The sequence below is a fragment of the Schistocerca americana genome, chromosome 3, assembly GCF_021461395.2.
Source record: "Schistocerca americana isolate TAMUIC-IGC-003095 chromosome 3, iqSchAmer2.1, whole genome shotgun sequence".
Lineage (NCBI taxonomy): Eukaryota > Metazoa > Arthropoda > Insecta > Orthoptera > Acrididae > Schistocerca > Schistocerca americana.
The window spans coordinates 535,981,956-536,000,491 of NC_060121.1; the positions used below are offsets into that span (position 1 = coordinate 535,981,956).

The 18,536-nt window shown below is 41.3% G+C and overlaps 1 protein-coding gene across 2 annotated transcripts in view; it reads left to right on the top strand.

Annotated features, from left to right (window-relative positions):
• LOC124607265 (sodium channel protein Nach-like) overlaps positions 1-6,474 on the top strand; it is a 115,473-nt gene extending 108,999 nt beyond the window's left edge. For both annotated transcript variants that reach the window (XM_047139541.1, XM_047139542.1), the window contains exon 9: positions 6,254-6,474. In XM_047139541.1, the coding sequence (XP_046995497.1) occupies positions 6,254-6,462 (209 nt within the window). In that variant the 3' untranslated portion in view covers positions 6,463-6,474. The remainder of the gene's footprint in view (positions 1-6,253) is intronic.
• Positions 6,475-18,536: the final 12,062 nt, after the last annotated feature.

Sequence of the window (18,536 nt, forward strand, 5' to 3'; positions counted from 1 at the left end):
GGCCATGTAGTATGAACAGGTACTCAATATGTTGAAAGATGCAATCACCATCCCCGAAATGCTCTCCAACAGTGGGAAGCAAGAAGGTGCTTAAAACATCAATGCAGGCCTGTGCTCTGATAGTGCCACGCAAAACGACAATGGGTGCAAGTCCCTTCCGTGAGAAACATGACCACACCATGACACCACTGCCTCTGAATTTCACTGTTGCCACTAAACACACCAGCAGATGACGTTCACCGGGCATTTTCCAGACCCACATCCTGCCGTCAGATTGCCACATTGTGTATCGTATTCTTCACCCCGTACAACGTTTTTCCATTGTTCAATTGTCCAATGTTTATACTCCTTACAGCAAGCAAGGCATCGTTTGGCATTTACCGGCTTGATGTGTGGTTTATGAACAGCCACTCGACCATGAAATCCAAGTTTTCTCACCTCCTGCCTAACTGTCATAGTACTTGCAGTAGATCCGGATGCAGTTTGTAATTCCTGTGTGATGATCTGAACAGATGTCTGCCTATTACACATTACAACCCTCTTCAACTGCCGGCAGTCTCTGTCAGTCAACAAACTAGGTCAGCCTGTATGCTTTTGTGCTGTATATGTCCCATCATGTTTCCACTTCACTATCACATTGGGAACAGTGGACCTAGGGATGTTTAGGAGTGTGGAAATCTCACATACAGACGTATGACACCCACTCACCTGACCATGTTTGAAGTCCATGAGTTCTGCGGAGCACCCCATTCTGCTCTCTCACAATGTCTAATGACTACTGAGATTGCTGATATGGAGTACCTGGCAATAGATGGCAGCACAATGCACCTAATACAGAAAACGTGTGTGTTTGGGGGTGTCTGTATACTTTTGATCGCATGGTATACCTGCCCAATTAAGGCATCTGACATCCACACACTGATCCATAGAATGCCAGTTTTGTTTCTCCTCATAATGACATCCTGCTGACTGGCCCCTGCCCCGTGATCTGAATAGGGGACTATTATACCTCCGGAATGTTTTACCCAAGAGGATGCCATCATCATTTAACCAGGTAGTAGACCTGTATACTCTTGGGAAAAGTTATGTCTGTAGTTTCCTCTTGCTTTCAGCCATATATATATAATTTTACTGGCTACCAGTTTTTAAGTAGAAATTCTTTAGTAGAATAGAAGGAGCTATCCAAGAGAAATGATTTTAAATTGGATTCAAAACTTTCTTTGCTACCAGTCAGACATTTTATGTTATTGGGCAAATATAAAACATTTTTAGTGCTGTGTATTGAACTCCTCACTGAGCCACTGATAGCTTTAACAATGGGTAACAAAGGTCATTTTACAGTTTACATGTTTGACTTACTCATTGGGGTCCACATATTTTATTTATGTGATGTAAAATTAAAGTAACTGCTCAAAAACATATTGCATCAGCTTTATATCTGCAAAAATACATTGGCTTGATTCAGTGGGAGCAGAGAATGAAGCAATATCACCTGTGAAACTAAAACAATATTATGAGAAGGGAAGTTGCTACTCACGATACAGCGGAGATATTGAGTTGCAGACACACACACACACACACACACACACACACACACACACACACACACACACAGAGAGAGAGTTTGGCTGCGTGTTCAGCAACAGGGTGGTCCACTTGTTTCATGGCCACAGTTTGTTGGTGGCCGTTCAAGTGAGCAGACAGATTGTTGGTTGTCATGCCTACATAGAATGCAGCACAGTGTTTGCAGCTTAGCTTGTAGACCACATCACTGGTATCACAGGTAGCCCCAGCTTTGATAGGGTAGGTGACATTGTGACCAGACTGGAGTATTAGGTGGTGGAGGGAGGATGTATAGGACAGGTCATGCATCTAGATCTATTACAGTGGTATGACCATGAGGTAAGGGATTCGGAGCAGGGGTTGTGTAAGTATATTGTGTAGGTTTGGTGGACGGTGCAATACCACTGAGGGAGGGGTAGGAAGGATAGTGGGCAGGACATTTTTCATTTCAGGGCATGACGAGAGGTAATCGAAACCCTGATGGAGAATGTAATTCAGTTGCTCCAGTCCTGGGTGGTACTGAGTTATGAGGGGAATGCTCCTCTGTGGCTGCAGCAGTGGGAGATTGGAAAGATAGGGCATGGGAGATTTGTTTTTGTAAAAGGTTGGGAGCATAATTACGATCAGTGAGACCCTCAGTAGATTTCGAGAGAGACTGCTTGTCACTGCTAATGTGATGACCATGGGTGGCAGCTATCAAAGAGGAGGTATTTCTGGTGGTTAGTATCCCTTCAAAGGCAGGGCTACCTGTGAACCCAGTCATGTGATCTACAAGCTAAGCTGCAACTGCTGTGCTGCATCCTATGTAGGCATGAGAAGCAAAAAGCTGTCTGTCCTCATGAATGGCCACCAACTAACTGTGGCCAAGAAACAAGAGGACCACCTTGTCACTGAACACGCTGCCAAACATGATATCCTTCATTTCATTGACTGCTTCACAGCCTGTGCCAGATGGATCCTTCCCACCAACACCTGCTTCTCTGAACTGCGCAGGTGGGAACTTTCCCTGCAATACATCCTACATTCCCGTAACCCTCCTGGCCTCAATCTTCAGTAGTCACTGTCCTCACCCACCCAGCCCATTTCCTGTTCCCATTCCAGCACTAAACAGCTGTCATTCTATTACCATACCCAGTCTTTTCATGTCTGTCCTTTTCTGCTACTACCCCCGCCCCCTCCCCACCTCTCGCCTGTCTTCAGTGTAACCTGTAGCACTTCACTGTCCGCCATCCCCCCCCCCCCCCTCCCATACTATACCATCCCCTCCTCACTCCAGCCTCCTCCTTACTCCCATCTAGTCACCACTCCCATCATGCACTGGTGCTGCTGCTCACAGTGTGGTTTCAGTTGCCTGAGACTGCAATCATGAGTGTGAGTTACATTTGTGCGCACGCCATCGCTCGCTTGTGCATATGTGTGTGTGTGTGTGTGTGTGTGTGTGTGTGTGTGTGCGTGTGTGCGTGCACATGCATGTATGTCTGTCTATTGTTGACAAAGATCTTAACGGCCGAAACCTGTAATTGTGAGAGTCTCTTTGTTGTGCCTATCTACAACTCAGGATCTCTGCTATATGGTGAGTAGCCACTTTCCTTCTCAGAATATAGTTACTTTCCATCCTGGATTTTTCTATGAAACTATAAAGTAACTTTATATGAAATAAAAGCAAAATCAAATCCAAAATGAAGGCAGTTTGTTTGAAAATAGATATCGTTGTCCATCTGTAAGATAAAAATTTGCTGCTGTGTAACATTCATAATGTGTAGCTCTACCTCGTGCACAGTAACATTCTTGAATCCTTTTTGGCATGCCATCTAGAAGGTGCTTGAGACACTGATACTCAAGGCTACCCCTTCCTTTGATGTCAGCTCTCCCTTATCATCCCGTAGGTAAGGAAGGTTTCTGGAATGACACACTACAAGCTTCAACTAATCCCAAGCACACTCAACTGGGTTCATTTCAAACACAGCACAGGCTATTCCATTTGGTTGATTTCTGCCTCCTGGAATACGATATTCATACATGATGCCAGGCTAAAACATGATTGGGGCACCTCCCTGTTTAACTCTTGGGACTTAATGCCTGAGATGTTGTGAGGGTACCTAGCTAGTTCCCCTCATTTCCATGATGATTTCAGGTATCATACAAATCACTCAATCATTTGTGAAGAGAACCTGATGTCAATGATCTGGGTTCCATTTCAGGTGTTCCCTTGCTCAATATCTTCAAGCACCATGGCACTGGATGTTTTTTCTGGTGTTCATAATGGCCACCTAGAAGTCAATTTGATCATATAGAGATGACTGGATGCCATTAATTTTGACACAGAAACCAAGCACAAAATTTGTTGCCTTCTACTCAGAGTAGTTAAGAGCACTAATTTGTTGAGAGTAGTCATCAGCTGGTGTTGTTGAGCATGAGTGACCAATGCAATACAGGTTTTAAATCTTTTGAGTCCTATTATGATGACACCAATGTGGTGTAAGCTAATTCAGTTGGAAATTCCCCTGATGAAAAATATAGTTACCATAAAGTGACACAGCATATATTGTCCATGCCTGATATAGTGCTTTGAAGCATGTTGATATAGAGAGCAGTGTACTTCAGTTGCATTGTTCTGTTCACAATTTGAGAGGCACTGCACTCTATTCAACTAACAACAAGACAACCTGATAATAAGGTCAATACAGGGAAGAAGACATCAAATTAAGCAAAATTTGCCATATAACCATAGGCTGGAAATGCACCATAGCCAATCAATGACAAATGCGCAGAGGTGTGTGCTTTTAAACTAACTTGCTCAAGCTTGTATTTAAGGACTGCAGTTACTAATTAAATTATCCAAAGATAATTATTTTAACTGAAGAGTCAAAACTAGGCAAACTGCATCCAAACACTTAATTCAACTGATGACCAATTGTCGGAGTGGAATGCGGGATTGCGGCAGCCTACTGGAATTACATCCTTGGATGCATGTGGAGAGGAATGATTCCCAACAACTTGGACAATTTCATTTGCAGAAATTGTAAATTATTGTGTCCTATTTCACTGGAGAGGTCCAAGCAAGTTGTCACTGATAGTTTCTGTCCATACATTCGATGGAAACCGATCAAGGTCACCATGTTCTAAAATGTAACGGAAACTTTCATACCCCACCCTCCTCCCCCTTCCCCAGTGATGGTTGTTGACATTAAATACTGATTCACTAGTAAAAATAGCTTCATACATAAACAAGATGAAGTAGGAAAAATTCACATTGTTGGGACACTGGTGCTGTCAGTGCCTTAATGTCCAGACACAAAAATTTGCTTGTCTAGGATGACATTCTACTTCCAAAGGTATGATCCTTTGTGCACAGTAAGGATGTAAAGCATTTTCCTTTGTTTGATTCCAAACAAGCCAAAGAGTAACACAGACTTTGTGAGCTGTTACTCTGATTCTGGATGAATGGTGGGATACATCTTCATCCAGTTCTAGAGTCCTCACTGTTCTTTGCTATCCTGTATTGACTTTCTTGGGTCAAACACATCTCTTTCCCTCAAGCAGTCATCCACAGGCCTAGAGGTATTGGCTGCTGATAGTTTTATGTTTGAGAAATGTTCAGCTTGCCATCTTCTTACACCCACAGCTCTGTTAAAAAAAATGTGGTTATCAAATAGCTAGTTTGTGTACATTTTCATGATGATGACAACCCAGTACAGCACATGGCAACAAGTGCAGTGAAGCAAATCCATCAAAGCACAACAAAGTAGCAGCTTAATTGGGCAAAATCACACTACTAGATATGCTCAATAGTTATTTTCAAGCCGTCACTCCAGGACTGTGTATTTCTGACCCATGGTTAACTTGAGAATTTTGTTCGATTCAACATCTTCTACCCTGCTCTGACCTAATTACGTGGATGTTCAGTAGAAGGACAGTATAATTGTAACAAGAGAGAAAGTCTAAATGTACTGAAAATATTATTGAAATGCAAATACAACTGAAAAGAAATGGGAGATTGTTGCTAAATGCAGAAAAAGTGTGCCAAAAAAGGAAAATTCGTTGATAAATGAGGAAAAAATTATTGGAGAATAAAGAGAGAAGACTAACCATGACATGGATTGCTGTCTAAAGAAAGTGGATTGCAAAGCAATAAGAGAGATAACCAAAGAAAAATAGATCACTAAATGCTGAGAAAAGCATAATGAATAAACAAAAAGGATGACTGGGGACAGGTAAAAGGTTACCAACAAAAAAATATGATAACTAAATAAAATAAAAAGTTCACTAAACATGGAAAAAAAAAACGTCTTTGGACGTGAAGGAAAGGTTATGGAAGTTGTACAAAACATGCATAGCACAAGCAAGTGAGGGTTAAGCAAAAATCTTCTTGAGAAGTATGTAGTTGGAGCCTTATTTGTCATAATGAGTAATTTTGTAATGACAAGTGGAAATTTGCAGTAGACAGAGGCCCAAAACCAGATTTCTTACTTGTCATGAACATAACTGCCACTGTGTACCATATTCATTATATTGCAGATTTTGCAAGTCTCAACAGTTTGTAAGGAAATTTCATCGCTGCATCTTTAATGATATTATTTGCAACAATTCTCTCATTTAATTTATCATCTTGTATTTTAAAGTGTGCTTATATTAAACAAAGAAGAATTACCACTGATCTCATGTTCCTGTATTATCTTTTTCCCAACAGCTACTGTGGGTGGAATACTTGGCCTTATGCTGGGATTTAGCCTGATTAATGGTTTTGAGATAGTTTACTTTTTCACACTGCGCATTTTCTTTCATTTAACTTCGCAACGCAAATCTAACAAGAAGCCAACACAAGCAGCTGAAAAGTGCCTTACATATAAACATCATAAACAGAACCAGCGTACCACGCAGATTACATCACTTTCTTGAGTGCTGCCTACTACTGACCAAATTTTTAGAAATATCTTAGTTTTAAGTACAAGAATGTGAATTAATATTGATAAAGTATGTAAAAATAAACAGTTTTAGAGTTTAATCTTTTCATTGATTTAAACATCTAGATCATGACAGACATATAATAATATGCATTCCAGATGTTAAAAGAAATGCAATGTTTTACTGGATGCAAGATACAGTAGTGATATTTGAAGCACTTTGCCATACTTGTTTTTCTTCTGTCTTCTCACCACCACATTATTCCAAGAAATGAGTGTACCTCTCATATTTTGTAACCCAATAATTATTTCTCAGCAACCCTTCCTCCCATACTCCTTCAATCATTTGACAACTTAAAAGAGTCCAACAACAGAAACAAATGAGGGTCAGAAATACTGTATTTTCCCTATTTATATATACACCTACAAAATGAGAACACCCAGGAGTTATTCTACATGACTTTTCAAATTAATCTCAATGAAAGGTATCATGTGCATTTTAAAGAAACAAAGAATCTGAATGACCTGTCACTGGATGACAAACAACATTCTGTCTGAAAATATTTAGTCTCTCAGTAGCAAATGCCATGGTAATTGAGGAACACACAGCTAGACATCCTCAACCAAAAGTTCATACAATTTATTTTATATTTATTTACATGTCAAGTTCCGTAGGACCAAATTGAGAAGCAAATCTCCAAGGTCACGGAATGTGTCATTACATGAAATTACAACATAAAAGTAATAACAGATAAAAATAAAATGTTTATGAACCCAAAAATAGTCAAGCCATAAGTTTAAGTAAACACAATCAACAGTGGCCCGTTGGCCTTGAGTCAGTTCACTTTGATAGGTTGGTGAGTACAGATATGTTCTGATGAGCAATGTGTGAGTTAAAAATACAGTGTTTAAAATTTTTTGGGCAGCGAGTCTAGGGAATTGTAAAATTTCAGCATGAGTTTAGGAAATCAGTGAAGTTTCAGCAGTTGCACTCATGGACTGAGACACTGAGCAACAGACTGGTTGAAGCCTTGTGAAATTTCCACATAGTTTTGAGGACTAACTGTGAACTGCAGTATCATATTTGGAGATTTGTGAAACTTCACCACAGGCTTGTGAAATTTGAAAATTATCCACAACCTATTTGTGAATGATAACTTTGAACAGCAGCATGGTTTATAAGACTTAGTACATTCTCGATCAAGCTAGTGATTCAGTCTGTAGCTGCTCTCCTGGTATTAAGCAAGTTTTGAATGAAAATTTCATTATGCTATTATATTAAATTAATGATATTTATTTATTTCAGCATCCATAATACCGCCTACAATTTTATCAAGTTAACAGAACAATAAAACACTTATGTCACAGGTGTGTGGCTATAACCTAGACATTAGAAATCTATCAGACATTGTTAACCTCTCACACAGAGAGAGAATTTCAGGAATAAGAACTAGTTAAAAATTGAACATTCTAGAAGAAAAAAAAATACTAATTGTGAATAACTTTTGAAATAGGTGATTTTTGGGAAAAGCTGAACTATATTGAAAGGTTTTCAGATGAGGTACATTATTAAATTAAGAGTAACATATTAATTCATTCTAAATTTCACTTCCACAAGTTCGTACCAATCCTCAAATTAAGAATATTTACTCATAAAAATCATTTTTAGGTAAATCAGATAGGTTGTCAGCATCAGCTATCTGGAAATTATATTTTGAACAATACTTTATAAATATCAGCTTGAATAAGAAAGTAAATGTTTTATATAACCATCATATATGTCTCATTCAGAAAATGGGATAAAATGAGGAAAAAACTATTATAAGGAATAGCAACAAATGGATGGTTCCAGCTTTCTCTGTTACACGTGTAAGAACTATATTACATAGTATGGCTACTTTGCCATACTGAACTTTGGTCGTATCATTGACAGAGGCAACACCACTGCAGATAGCTCTGCCAGAGGTGCAGAATATCATAGAGGCTGGGGTGATGGTTGATCTACTGGCAGTGGTGGGAGTGGACACTCAACCGCTGGTGCATGGGGTGGGCAGTGGGCAGTGGGCACCGGGTCAAATTCCATGGGCTCCATATCAACTGACGTGGGTGCGAGACCCTCAGGAGCCCCAGTCTGTGGTCGAAGACAGGACAACGGAAAGCACGGAGGGGGCGGCAGCAGGTGTACATGCTACCACAATTGGGAGCATTCAACTGGACCAGTGCTGTGAACGAGCCTGTTACTTGGTCGGCTTAGAGACAGTAGCAATGGGGGCCCCACATGCCAGGGGTGCAGCAGACTGGAATGATGAAGCAGCTGTTTCTGACTGATGTCCCCTACAAACAAATGCCGATCTTTATCTTTATGGTCCCTGCTGCTGGTTGAAAGATTGGGAAAAACAGCAGCCCCACGGAGAAAATGGGGCAAGCCACAATGGTCTAGGGCATGTGACTCTTCGTGTAACAAATCCAAATGACCCCACAACTAGTGGCCTTGCAAATACTCTGCTGCACTGTGATGTTAATCTGTGTCATCTAGTACTTGGCAAGAAAACTAGATAGCATGTCCTCATGAGGGGAGGCAGTCCAGGACTTCCGTTTGAGATTTAAATGTTCTCACAAATTGTGCTATCTCTGAGTTAGAAGCTGGTTGAAATGAAGCAGTAGTGAGATGCTAGGTACCATTGAGTGCACAACTATCTGCAAATTCTGCAACACAAATTGCTGACTGTTATTGGAGATGAGGGTGTGAGGAGAGCCACAGTTACCAAAATTGACTGACAACACATGAATAAAGGCTGTCAGTGATGTAGAGGACAGTTTGGCAGCATAGGGAAAATTTAACAATGCCTTGATCACCAACAACTACATGCTATCCAAAGCAGCCCAAAAAAATCGACATGTGCTCTGTCCCAAAGGTACAAGGTGTTCAATATTATGATTAACCATTGGCCAGTAGACATGAGGCTGCACCAAAGTCTTCATGAGAGGCATACCCCTGTGTGGTGCACGCAGAAACTGGAATATGCAAGGACACAATGCCAGAGGGATGACAATCTACAGTTTTACTCCTCTATGGCAAGCATGAGGACCCCCTAGACAATGCTGAGCTGATCCAGCAGCTGAAAAAAATGTGTGCCACACTGAATCTACTCCTGAAGGAGTGTGCTTGGGCTAGCCCATTTGAACAGCTAAACTGATTTTCTGGAAGAGCAGGTCAGCAGCCATGCCATCCGCAACCTCCCTCTCCATCAAAGGAAAATTCAGCAATGCCTGCTGCAAGGTACCATACAAAGCAAAAACTAGAGTCTCCTGTTGATTGAGTTCTGGACTAGGATTGGCTGACAGCTGCAGTAGTGCAGCTGCATTAGCATGCTGGGTGGTGAGCAGATGACAAATGTCGTAACTATAATTACTGAGAAAGAGAGCTCACCTGTGCAACTGGTGGGCAATCTGATCTGGTAGCTTAGAGTGAGGGCTGATTACGGAAACCAGGGGCTTGTGGTTGGTGATGAGTAAGAACTTCTCTAAAAACAATAAAATGTGAAACTTTTGAGTGCCATAAATGATAGACAGCACCTCCTTTTCAACTTGTGCGTAGTTACATTGTACTGTGGAAAATGCCTTCAATGCATAAGTAACAGGCAGATCAGTCCCATCTGGGTTACAATGGTGTAGAATCACACCACTACCATACTGGAAGGGCATCGGCAAAAAGGGTTAGTGGTTTACCTGGTGTAAAGAAGTCCAAACAGAAGGTGGACAGAAACAATGCTGGAGACACTGAAAACCTTTTAATACGTAGACCACACAAACTTGAACTATTTTGGCACAGCCAGTTAAGGTGATGGCAAATCTGTGTAGCCTGGGAACTGAATGTATCATAATAAGAGATCTTTTTTTAAAAAAAAAAAAAAAAAAAAAAAAAAAAAAGAAAAAAAAAAAAAAAACTGGAGCTTCTTCAGGTTCTTGGTGCCAGCAGGTTGTTGGTGGCTTTGGTGTGCTCTTCAGTGTAGATGAGGCCATCTTTACTAAGCAGATGCCCCAAAAAATTGGACCTCTGGGGAGAAGATAAACTGCATTTTTCCAGCTTGCAACAGAAGTAATTTTCCAGAAGGCACTGAAAGACTCACGTACAGTCAATTGCCCAGATGTCACTGAGATAGTTTATGCAACAGGGAATGTTGTGAATCAACAGTACCAAATATTGTTGATAAATTCTTGGCACAGACTATATTCCAAAAGGCAAGCAATTAAACTGGTAAAGCCCAAAGAGACTTTTGACCACCAAGAAATTCTGAGAAGCTGTGTCCAATGGCAACTGCAGGATTGTGTCACAGAAGTCCATGCACGAAAAAAATACTGGCCACCTGACAATTTCATTAACAGCTCCTCTGACCATGGAACTGGACATGAATTTGCAACACATTGCACATTGACTTTCTCTCTAAAACTATTGCAAAGGCACATGGTTCTGTTGGTTTATGAGTTACCGCCAAAGGAGTGGTCCACTGACTTGATGAAACAGTGGAAATGATGCTGAGGTACTGCCAATGTTGCAACTTCCCCTGACCTTGTCACAGATGGTGAAGGGATTGGGGTGGGGGCAACAAAATTTAACTATCACTCAAAGTTTTCTGCACAATCCAAGATTTTCTCAAACAGGTCGCCACAGTGAGTCAAAATCTTAAAAGGAGACTGACAGACATTAAATATACTTTATTTTGTCAACAGTCTGGAAGCAAAAAAACAAAAAAGGTATCTAATCCAGAAATATTTTTCACCAACAGTGAATTTACCAGTAACAAAGCAATGTATGATTCCACAGTCTTATAGTGTGCTGGGATGCAGAATTGTGCCTTCAAAGGAATGCACTGTTTACTATATGACATAACTTGATGTAGTGACTGTTGCAATGTAGAGCAACACAACAGACTGTACATATCAAAGTTAATTAGGCTGGCTGTTGCTTCCATGCGTCTGTCAGAAACTCAATTGGTTGCCCATCCACTATCAATGGCAGCAGAATATGCTGGGGCAGTAATTGCAAGGCATCACAGTCAGTCTCTGAGTCCAGGGAAAATACTGAGGCTTCTGACAATCGTCCCACAGCTTGCTGAATGTTACAAACTGTTACCAAGTGACCTATTTTGCAGCAGAAGACCACACACATGGCCTCTACATGTGGACAGTGCTGTCAGACATACACCAAATGACAACTGGGACATGACAGCTGGCAAGCCCATTGGGGGAAGCAATTGCAGAAAAAGTGACACAAATAACCCACAAACTGTCATGAGCAGGGATTATGACATGTTGACTGATGTGTATCTGCTGAGCCCAACATTGGCTTACTCACAGGTCGCAATGCATGCTACATAAGACTGCCTGTGGCACTTATGATGCTTATTAAACTAATCATGCTGCCACCCCCTAGGTTTAATGAGCAAAATACTGTGTCAGCAATTGACGGAGTTTATCAAACTTAAATTTCTCAGAGTCTGTAAAGGAACTCAAATTCTTCATGATTTTGTATAATCCTGCACTGCTGGACAATACTGAGGCAGCCTTATCAGCTGGATCAAAGATATGTGTTACCTGCCAGTGCAGCAAAAACCGGTGCGCAGGTAATTCTCCCCCCTTTCTGTAGCTGCATCAAAACCAGTGAACAGTGATGGGGTGGGGGGTAGTAGGGTGGGAGGAGGACGGTCACGGGAAAAAGCATCTCTCTGATGCCTGGCTTGCTGTCAGTGTGGTGCGAGTGCCGAGCAATTCTGCATTCTGTTTGAGCAATTCCTGCATCTGTTCCTGTTGCAGCTTTTGTTGCTGCTTCTGGAAGTACAGCTGCTTGTTCCAGCATTACAAAAATGCCAGGTCCATGGTGGCCACAATTTAACACTATGAAACAAAAAAGAACTTCACACATGTAAAAACTTTCAGCATCACCACTTTAGTACCCATACAAGGTGTGACAACATCGTGAATCATCACTGTTGGCAAGAATGTAAACTGTATGAGCTAGTAGTGGCTCAATTTCAAGCCAGGAGCTAAACCCTGGAAGAGGAATTAAACTATATCTGAGTGAATCTACAGGGAGCAGAGTGTCTGAACACAGTAAATAGATGAAACACAGTCTCTGACCATGCCATTCTGCACAGGTGCCACCTATGACAGCTCATCCACAGCCACTTGAGTGTTCACTGACAGGAGTAATAAAACTGCCAATATGGATGGAGCAGAAAATGACATACTGAATCACATATGGCTATGACATAGCACTCTATGATAGTGTTACAAACATGAATTCTCCTCTGTGAGTAAAAATTATGTTCTCAGGATGATGAAAACACTATTAACATGAAAAATTACACTCTACATTTCTTAAAATATCAGCATTTAGCACCTATGAAAAGTGGAAACTGAACATACTTCTTAGGTGGCCTAGATTCTGCTTTGAAGAAAAGCAAATTATACATAAAAAGAACAGTTCATGAAATAAGCCAAATTTTTTTGAAAAATGGAGATGAGTATGTTATATAGTCACATCTTCAGTAGCAAATTTGTCTTTTAGTATATTTTGACATTTTATACATTGGTTTACATCTGCATCTACATACATACTGCGCAATCCACCATATGATGCGTGGCAGAGAGTACCTTGTACCACAACTAGTGTCTTCTCTTCCTGTTCCACTCCCAAACAGAACGAGGGAAAAATGATTGCCTATATGCCTCTGTACGAGCCCTACTCTCTTATCTTATCTTTGTGGTCTTTCTGTGAAATATAAGTTGTCAGCAATAAAATTGTACTGCAGTCAGCCTCAAATGCTAGTTCTCTAAATTTCTTCAGTAGTGATTCACGAAAAGAATGCCTCCTTTCCTCCAGAGACTCCCACCCGAGTTCCTGAAGCATTTCAGTAACACTCACATGATGATCAAACCTACCAGTAACAAATTGAGCAGCCCACCTCTGAATTGCTTCTATGTCCTCCCTCAATCTGACCTGATAGGGATCCCAAAAGCTTGAGCAGTACTCAAGAATAGGTCAGGTCGTATTAGTGTTTTATAAGCGGTTTCCTTTACAGATGAACCACATCTTCCCAAAATTCTACCAATGAACCAAAGATGACTATCTGCCTTCCCCGCAACTGCCATTACATGCTTGTCCCACTTCATATCGCTCTGCAATATTACGCCCAAATATTTAATCGACGTGACTGTGTCAAGCCCTACACTACTAATGGAGGATTCACACATTATAGGATTCTTTTTCCTATTCATCTGCATTAATTTACATTTATCTATATTTAGAGTTAGCTGTCATTCTTTACACCAATCACAAATCCTGTCCAAGTCATCTTGTATCCTCCTACAGTCACTCAACGATGACACCTTCGCGTACACCACAGCATCATCAGCAAACAGCCGCACATTGCTATCCACCCTATCCAAAAGATCATTTATGTAAATAGAAAACAACAGCGGACCTACCACATTTCCCTGGGGCACTCCAGATGATACCCTCACCTCCGATGAACACTCACCATCGAGGACAACGTACTGGGTTCTATTACTTAAGAAGTCTTCGAGCCACTCATATTTGGGAACCAATCCCATATGCTCGTACCTTAGTTAGGAGTCTGCAGTGGGGCACCGAGTCAAATGCTTTCTGGAAGTCAAGGAGTATGGCATCTGTCTGATACCCTTCATCCATGGTTCGCAAGATATCATGTGAAAAAAGGGCGAGTTGCGTTTCGCAGGAGCGATGCTTTCTAAAGCCGTGCTGATGCATGGACAGAAACTTCTCTGTCTCAAGGAAATTCATTATATTGGAACTGAGAATATGTTCAAGAATCCTGCTCGCCCTATTTGCCCAAGAAATTCACAGTGCCGTAGACACTGGCGAGCAGATTGATGCCGTATTCCTGGACTTCAGGAAGGCATTTGATACGGTTCCGCACTTACGTTTAGTGAAAAAAATACGAGCTTACGGAATATCGGACCAGGTTTGTGATTGGATTCAGGATTTCCTAGAAGAAAGAACACAACATGTCATTCTTAACGGTTCAAAATCTGCAGATGTAGAGGTAATTTCGGGAGTACCGCAGGGAAGCGTGATAGGACCTTTATTGTTTACAATATACATAAATGACTTAGTTGACAACATCGGTAGCTCCGTGAGGCTATTTGCAGATGACACGGTTGTCTACAAGAAAGTAGCAACATCAGAAGACTCGTACGTACTCCAGGAGGACCTGCAGAGGATTAATGCATGGTGCGACAGCTGGCAGCTTTCCCTAAACGTAGATAAATGTAATATAATGCGCATACATAGGGGCAGAAATCCATTCCAGTACGATTATGCCATAGGTGGTAAATCATTGGAAGCGGTAACGACCGTAAAATACTTAGGAGTTACTATCCGGAGCGATCTGAAGTGGAATGATCACATAAAACAAATAGTGGGAAAAGCAGGCGCCAGGTTGAGATTCATAGGAAGAATTCTAAGAAAATGTGACTCATCGACGAAAGAAGTAGCTTACAAAACGCTTGTTCGTCCGATTCTTGAGTATTGCTCATCAGTATGGGACCCTTACCAGGTTGGATTAATAGAAGAGATAGACATGATCCAGCGAAAAGCAGCGCGATTCGTCATGGGGACATTTAGTCAGCGCGAGAGCGTTACGGAGATGCTGAACAAGCTCCAGTGGCGGACACTTCAAGAAAGGCGTTACGCAATACGGAGAGGTTTATTATCGAAATTACGAGAGAGCACATTCCGGGAAGAGATGGGCAACATATTACTACCGCCCACATATATCTCGCGTAATGATCACAACGAAAAGATCCGAGAAATTAGAGCAAATACGGAGACTTACAAGCAGTCGTTCTTCCCACGCACAATTCGTGAATGGAACAGGGAAGGGGGGATCAGATAGTGGTACAATAAGTACCCTCCGCCACACACCGTAAGGTGGCTCGCGGAGTATAGATGTAGATGTAGAAACCGATGTTAAGGATATTGGTCTGTAATTTTGAGGATCCGTCCTTCTACCCTTCTTATATACAGGCATCACCTGCGCTTTTTTCCAGTTGCTCGGGACTTTACATTGGGCTAGAGATTCGTGATAAATGCAAGCTAAGTCAGGAGCAAATGCAGTAGAGTACTCTCTCTAAAACCGAATTGGAATCCCATCAGGACCTGGCGATTTATTTATTTTCAACCCATTCAGCTGCTTCACAACCCCAAGGATGTCTATCACTATGTCTTCCATACGGGAATCTGTATGAGACTCAAACGGCAGTATGTTTGTACGATCCTCCTGCATGAAAGATTTCTCAAATGCTAAATTTAAAATGTCAGCTTCTGTTGCCAGGCCAAACTGATCAGTGAGTGACTGGAAGGAAGCCTTCGACCCGCTTACTGATTTTACGTAAGACCAGAATTTCCTTGGCTTTTCAGCAAGATCTTTTGCTAAGGTATGATAGTGGTAGTGGTTGTATGCTTCGTGCATTGCTCTTTTTACAGCAGCACGAATCTCTACTAACTTTTGCCTGTCCTCATTCTCCCGATCTTTCTTGTACCGCGAGTGCAACTGTCTTTGCTTCCTGAGCATTCTCTGAATTGCGCTGTTAAACCACAGTGGGTCTTTTCCGTCTGTAACCCACTTTTTCGGCACATACTTCTCCGTTGCGTGATTTACAATGTATTTAAAATTTGCCCATAATTCTTGCATGTCCATCGTACCGGAAGTAAATGAAGTTGATTCATTTACTAAGTGGGATGCTAACAACTGCTTATGTGCTCTTTCTAGTAAGAATACTCTCCTAGCCTTCTTGACCGAATTTTTAACTTTCATAACCATAGTTGTAATGACAACATCATGATCACTAATTCCTGTCTGAACACTGACACTGTCGATGAGGTCTGGTCTGTTCGTGGCTACCAGATCTAAAATATTTCCATTACGCATTGGCTGTCGATTTAGCAGCTCAAGACAGTTTTTGGATAATGTGTTCAAAAGTAATTCACACAACGGCTTGTCTGTACCACCTGTTATGAATCCATAGACATCCCAGGCTATACTAGGTAGGTTGAAGTCGCCTCTGACTAATATAGCATGATCCAGGCACTTCTGCGATACGGAGTGTTGGCTCCCGTTGAATGATTTTATAACTGTCACGGTGGAACCTGGTGGCCGGTAATAACACTCAGCAATTAGCCCTGTTAAACGTGTCCAGATAACTTCACATCACACTCTACTTCGACCTCAATAGACACAATATTTTTGTCAACTGCAATGAAGACACCACCTCCTATGGTTTATCATTATATGTGAACAATTTTCTTAAACAATGGATCTTCCAGGTTGGAATATCAACAGTATAAGGAAAAGGATACATTGCTACCCATTATAAAGATGACATGCTGAGTTGCAGACAGGCACATTCAGCTTTTGGTCAAAGTCTTCTTTGAAAAAGGAAAGAGACACACATTCATTCACACAAATAAGCATGTCTCAAGCACAAATAACCGCTATCTGCCACCTCTGGCAGATCAGACCAGAATGCAACTGTGTGCTACTGGCTGATCAACTACTCCTGTGGGGAACTGGAGTTTTTTTGTGCTTTAGGGCACAAAGACGGCTGAGGTCAAAGCTCCTCATGCCATAGCATTAGAGCATGAACAAGAAAAAGAAGTTAAAAGCAACTATATGCTAAGCCCAATGAACAGAAGGAAAGAGCTAAAAACAAGGATGCCCCCTGTGGGAAAAGTTCACAAAATGCACCATAGATACAGTGCAGGTCCCTAACAAAGATCCACAAAATGCACCATACATACAGCGCAGGTCCCGAACAAAGATTAAATGTTCTTTGCCATATTGCTATGATGGATAAAAGGTAAAATGCAATCGACAGCCCACATGTCTTTTGGTAAAACGGCCAATAACTCAGCTGGCAAACATACACTGAAATGTAAGCAGTTAAGAAAAGGGCATTGTTACATGAAATGACGAAGTGTCAAAGGTGAATGACAATGAGCACAGAGTGGCAGGGGATCACAACTTAACAACTGGGGATGGCTAAAAAGACAGTGCCCAATGCACAACCAAGCTAAAATGATATTGTCATGATGAGAGGAGGTTGGCAAAGACAATGGAAAAGGTTTAATTTAGCAGAGCTTGCTCCTGTAAAGAGAAGACCAGTGGTGACCCCAAAGTGATAGCATCTGCCAACAGATGGCAACATGGAGATCATCTGAAGGAATGAATGAGCTAGCAGGCTGAGGTAGGACTGCAGACTTGGCAGCAGCATCAGTAGCCTCATTTATCATTTGACCGACATGACCAGGAATCCACATAAACATCATGGTGACTCCCTCAACAGAGAGCAACTGGAAGCTTTCTTGGACTCGTTGCACTAAGAGATGGACTATGTGTGCAGCACACAGAGGCTTTGAAGGGCATGAGAGAATCTGAGCACATGACACAATTAAAAAGCCTGTTGTAACATTATGAGTCAAGATAGCTGTAACGGAACTTGAATAGCGTAAAGTTATCGTTAAAATGCACGCCGCGCAGTTTGTTACGATTTGGTCAGTCATAATAGTAGTAACATGCTTTTGAATACAATTAAAATATAACGGCGATACCTGTTTAGTGTTATTGGAAATAATATGTAGTAAATTAATGAGTAAGGTAGCCGATCCTATAAGAAGAGGTAAAATTGGGCATATTAAGGTGTTTTGCTTTATATCGACTAAGCCGATGATACAGCATCTTTTTTTCTGTTTACTCTTAGAAATAAACAAGTAAAGAAGTGCTAATTGTGCATTGTGAAAAATATAGGGGCGAGTTTTCAATAGCTACGGTGTACAATCAGACTAACAAATGGACATTTAGTTACACGAAATCGCGGATAGCGAAGTGTGGTCATTAAATTGAGTACACCTACAGGGCGGTCAAGTCCGGGATAAGTCTATTCGCATCTCACGAGAGATGTGGTATTGAGACCGGTTTCCTTTTAATTATATCGCGGAGAGCGGGCTTCCATTTATAAAAAAGAGATAAG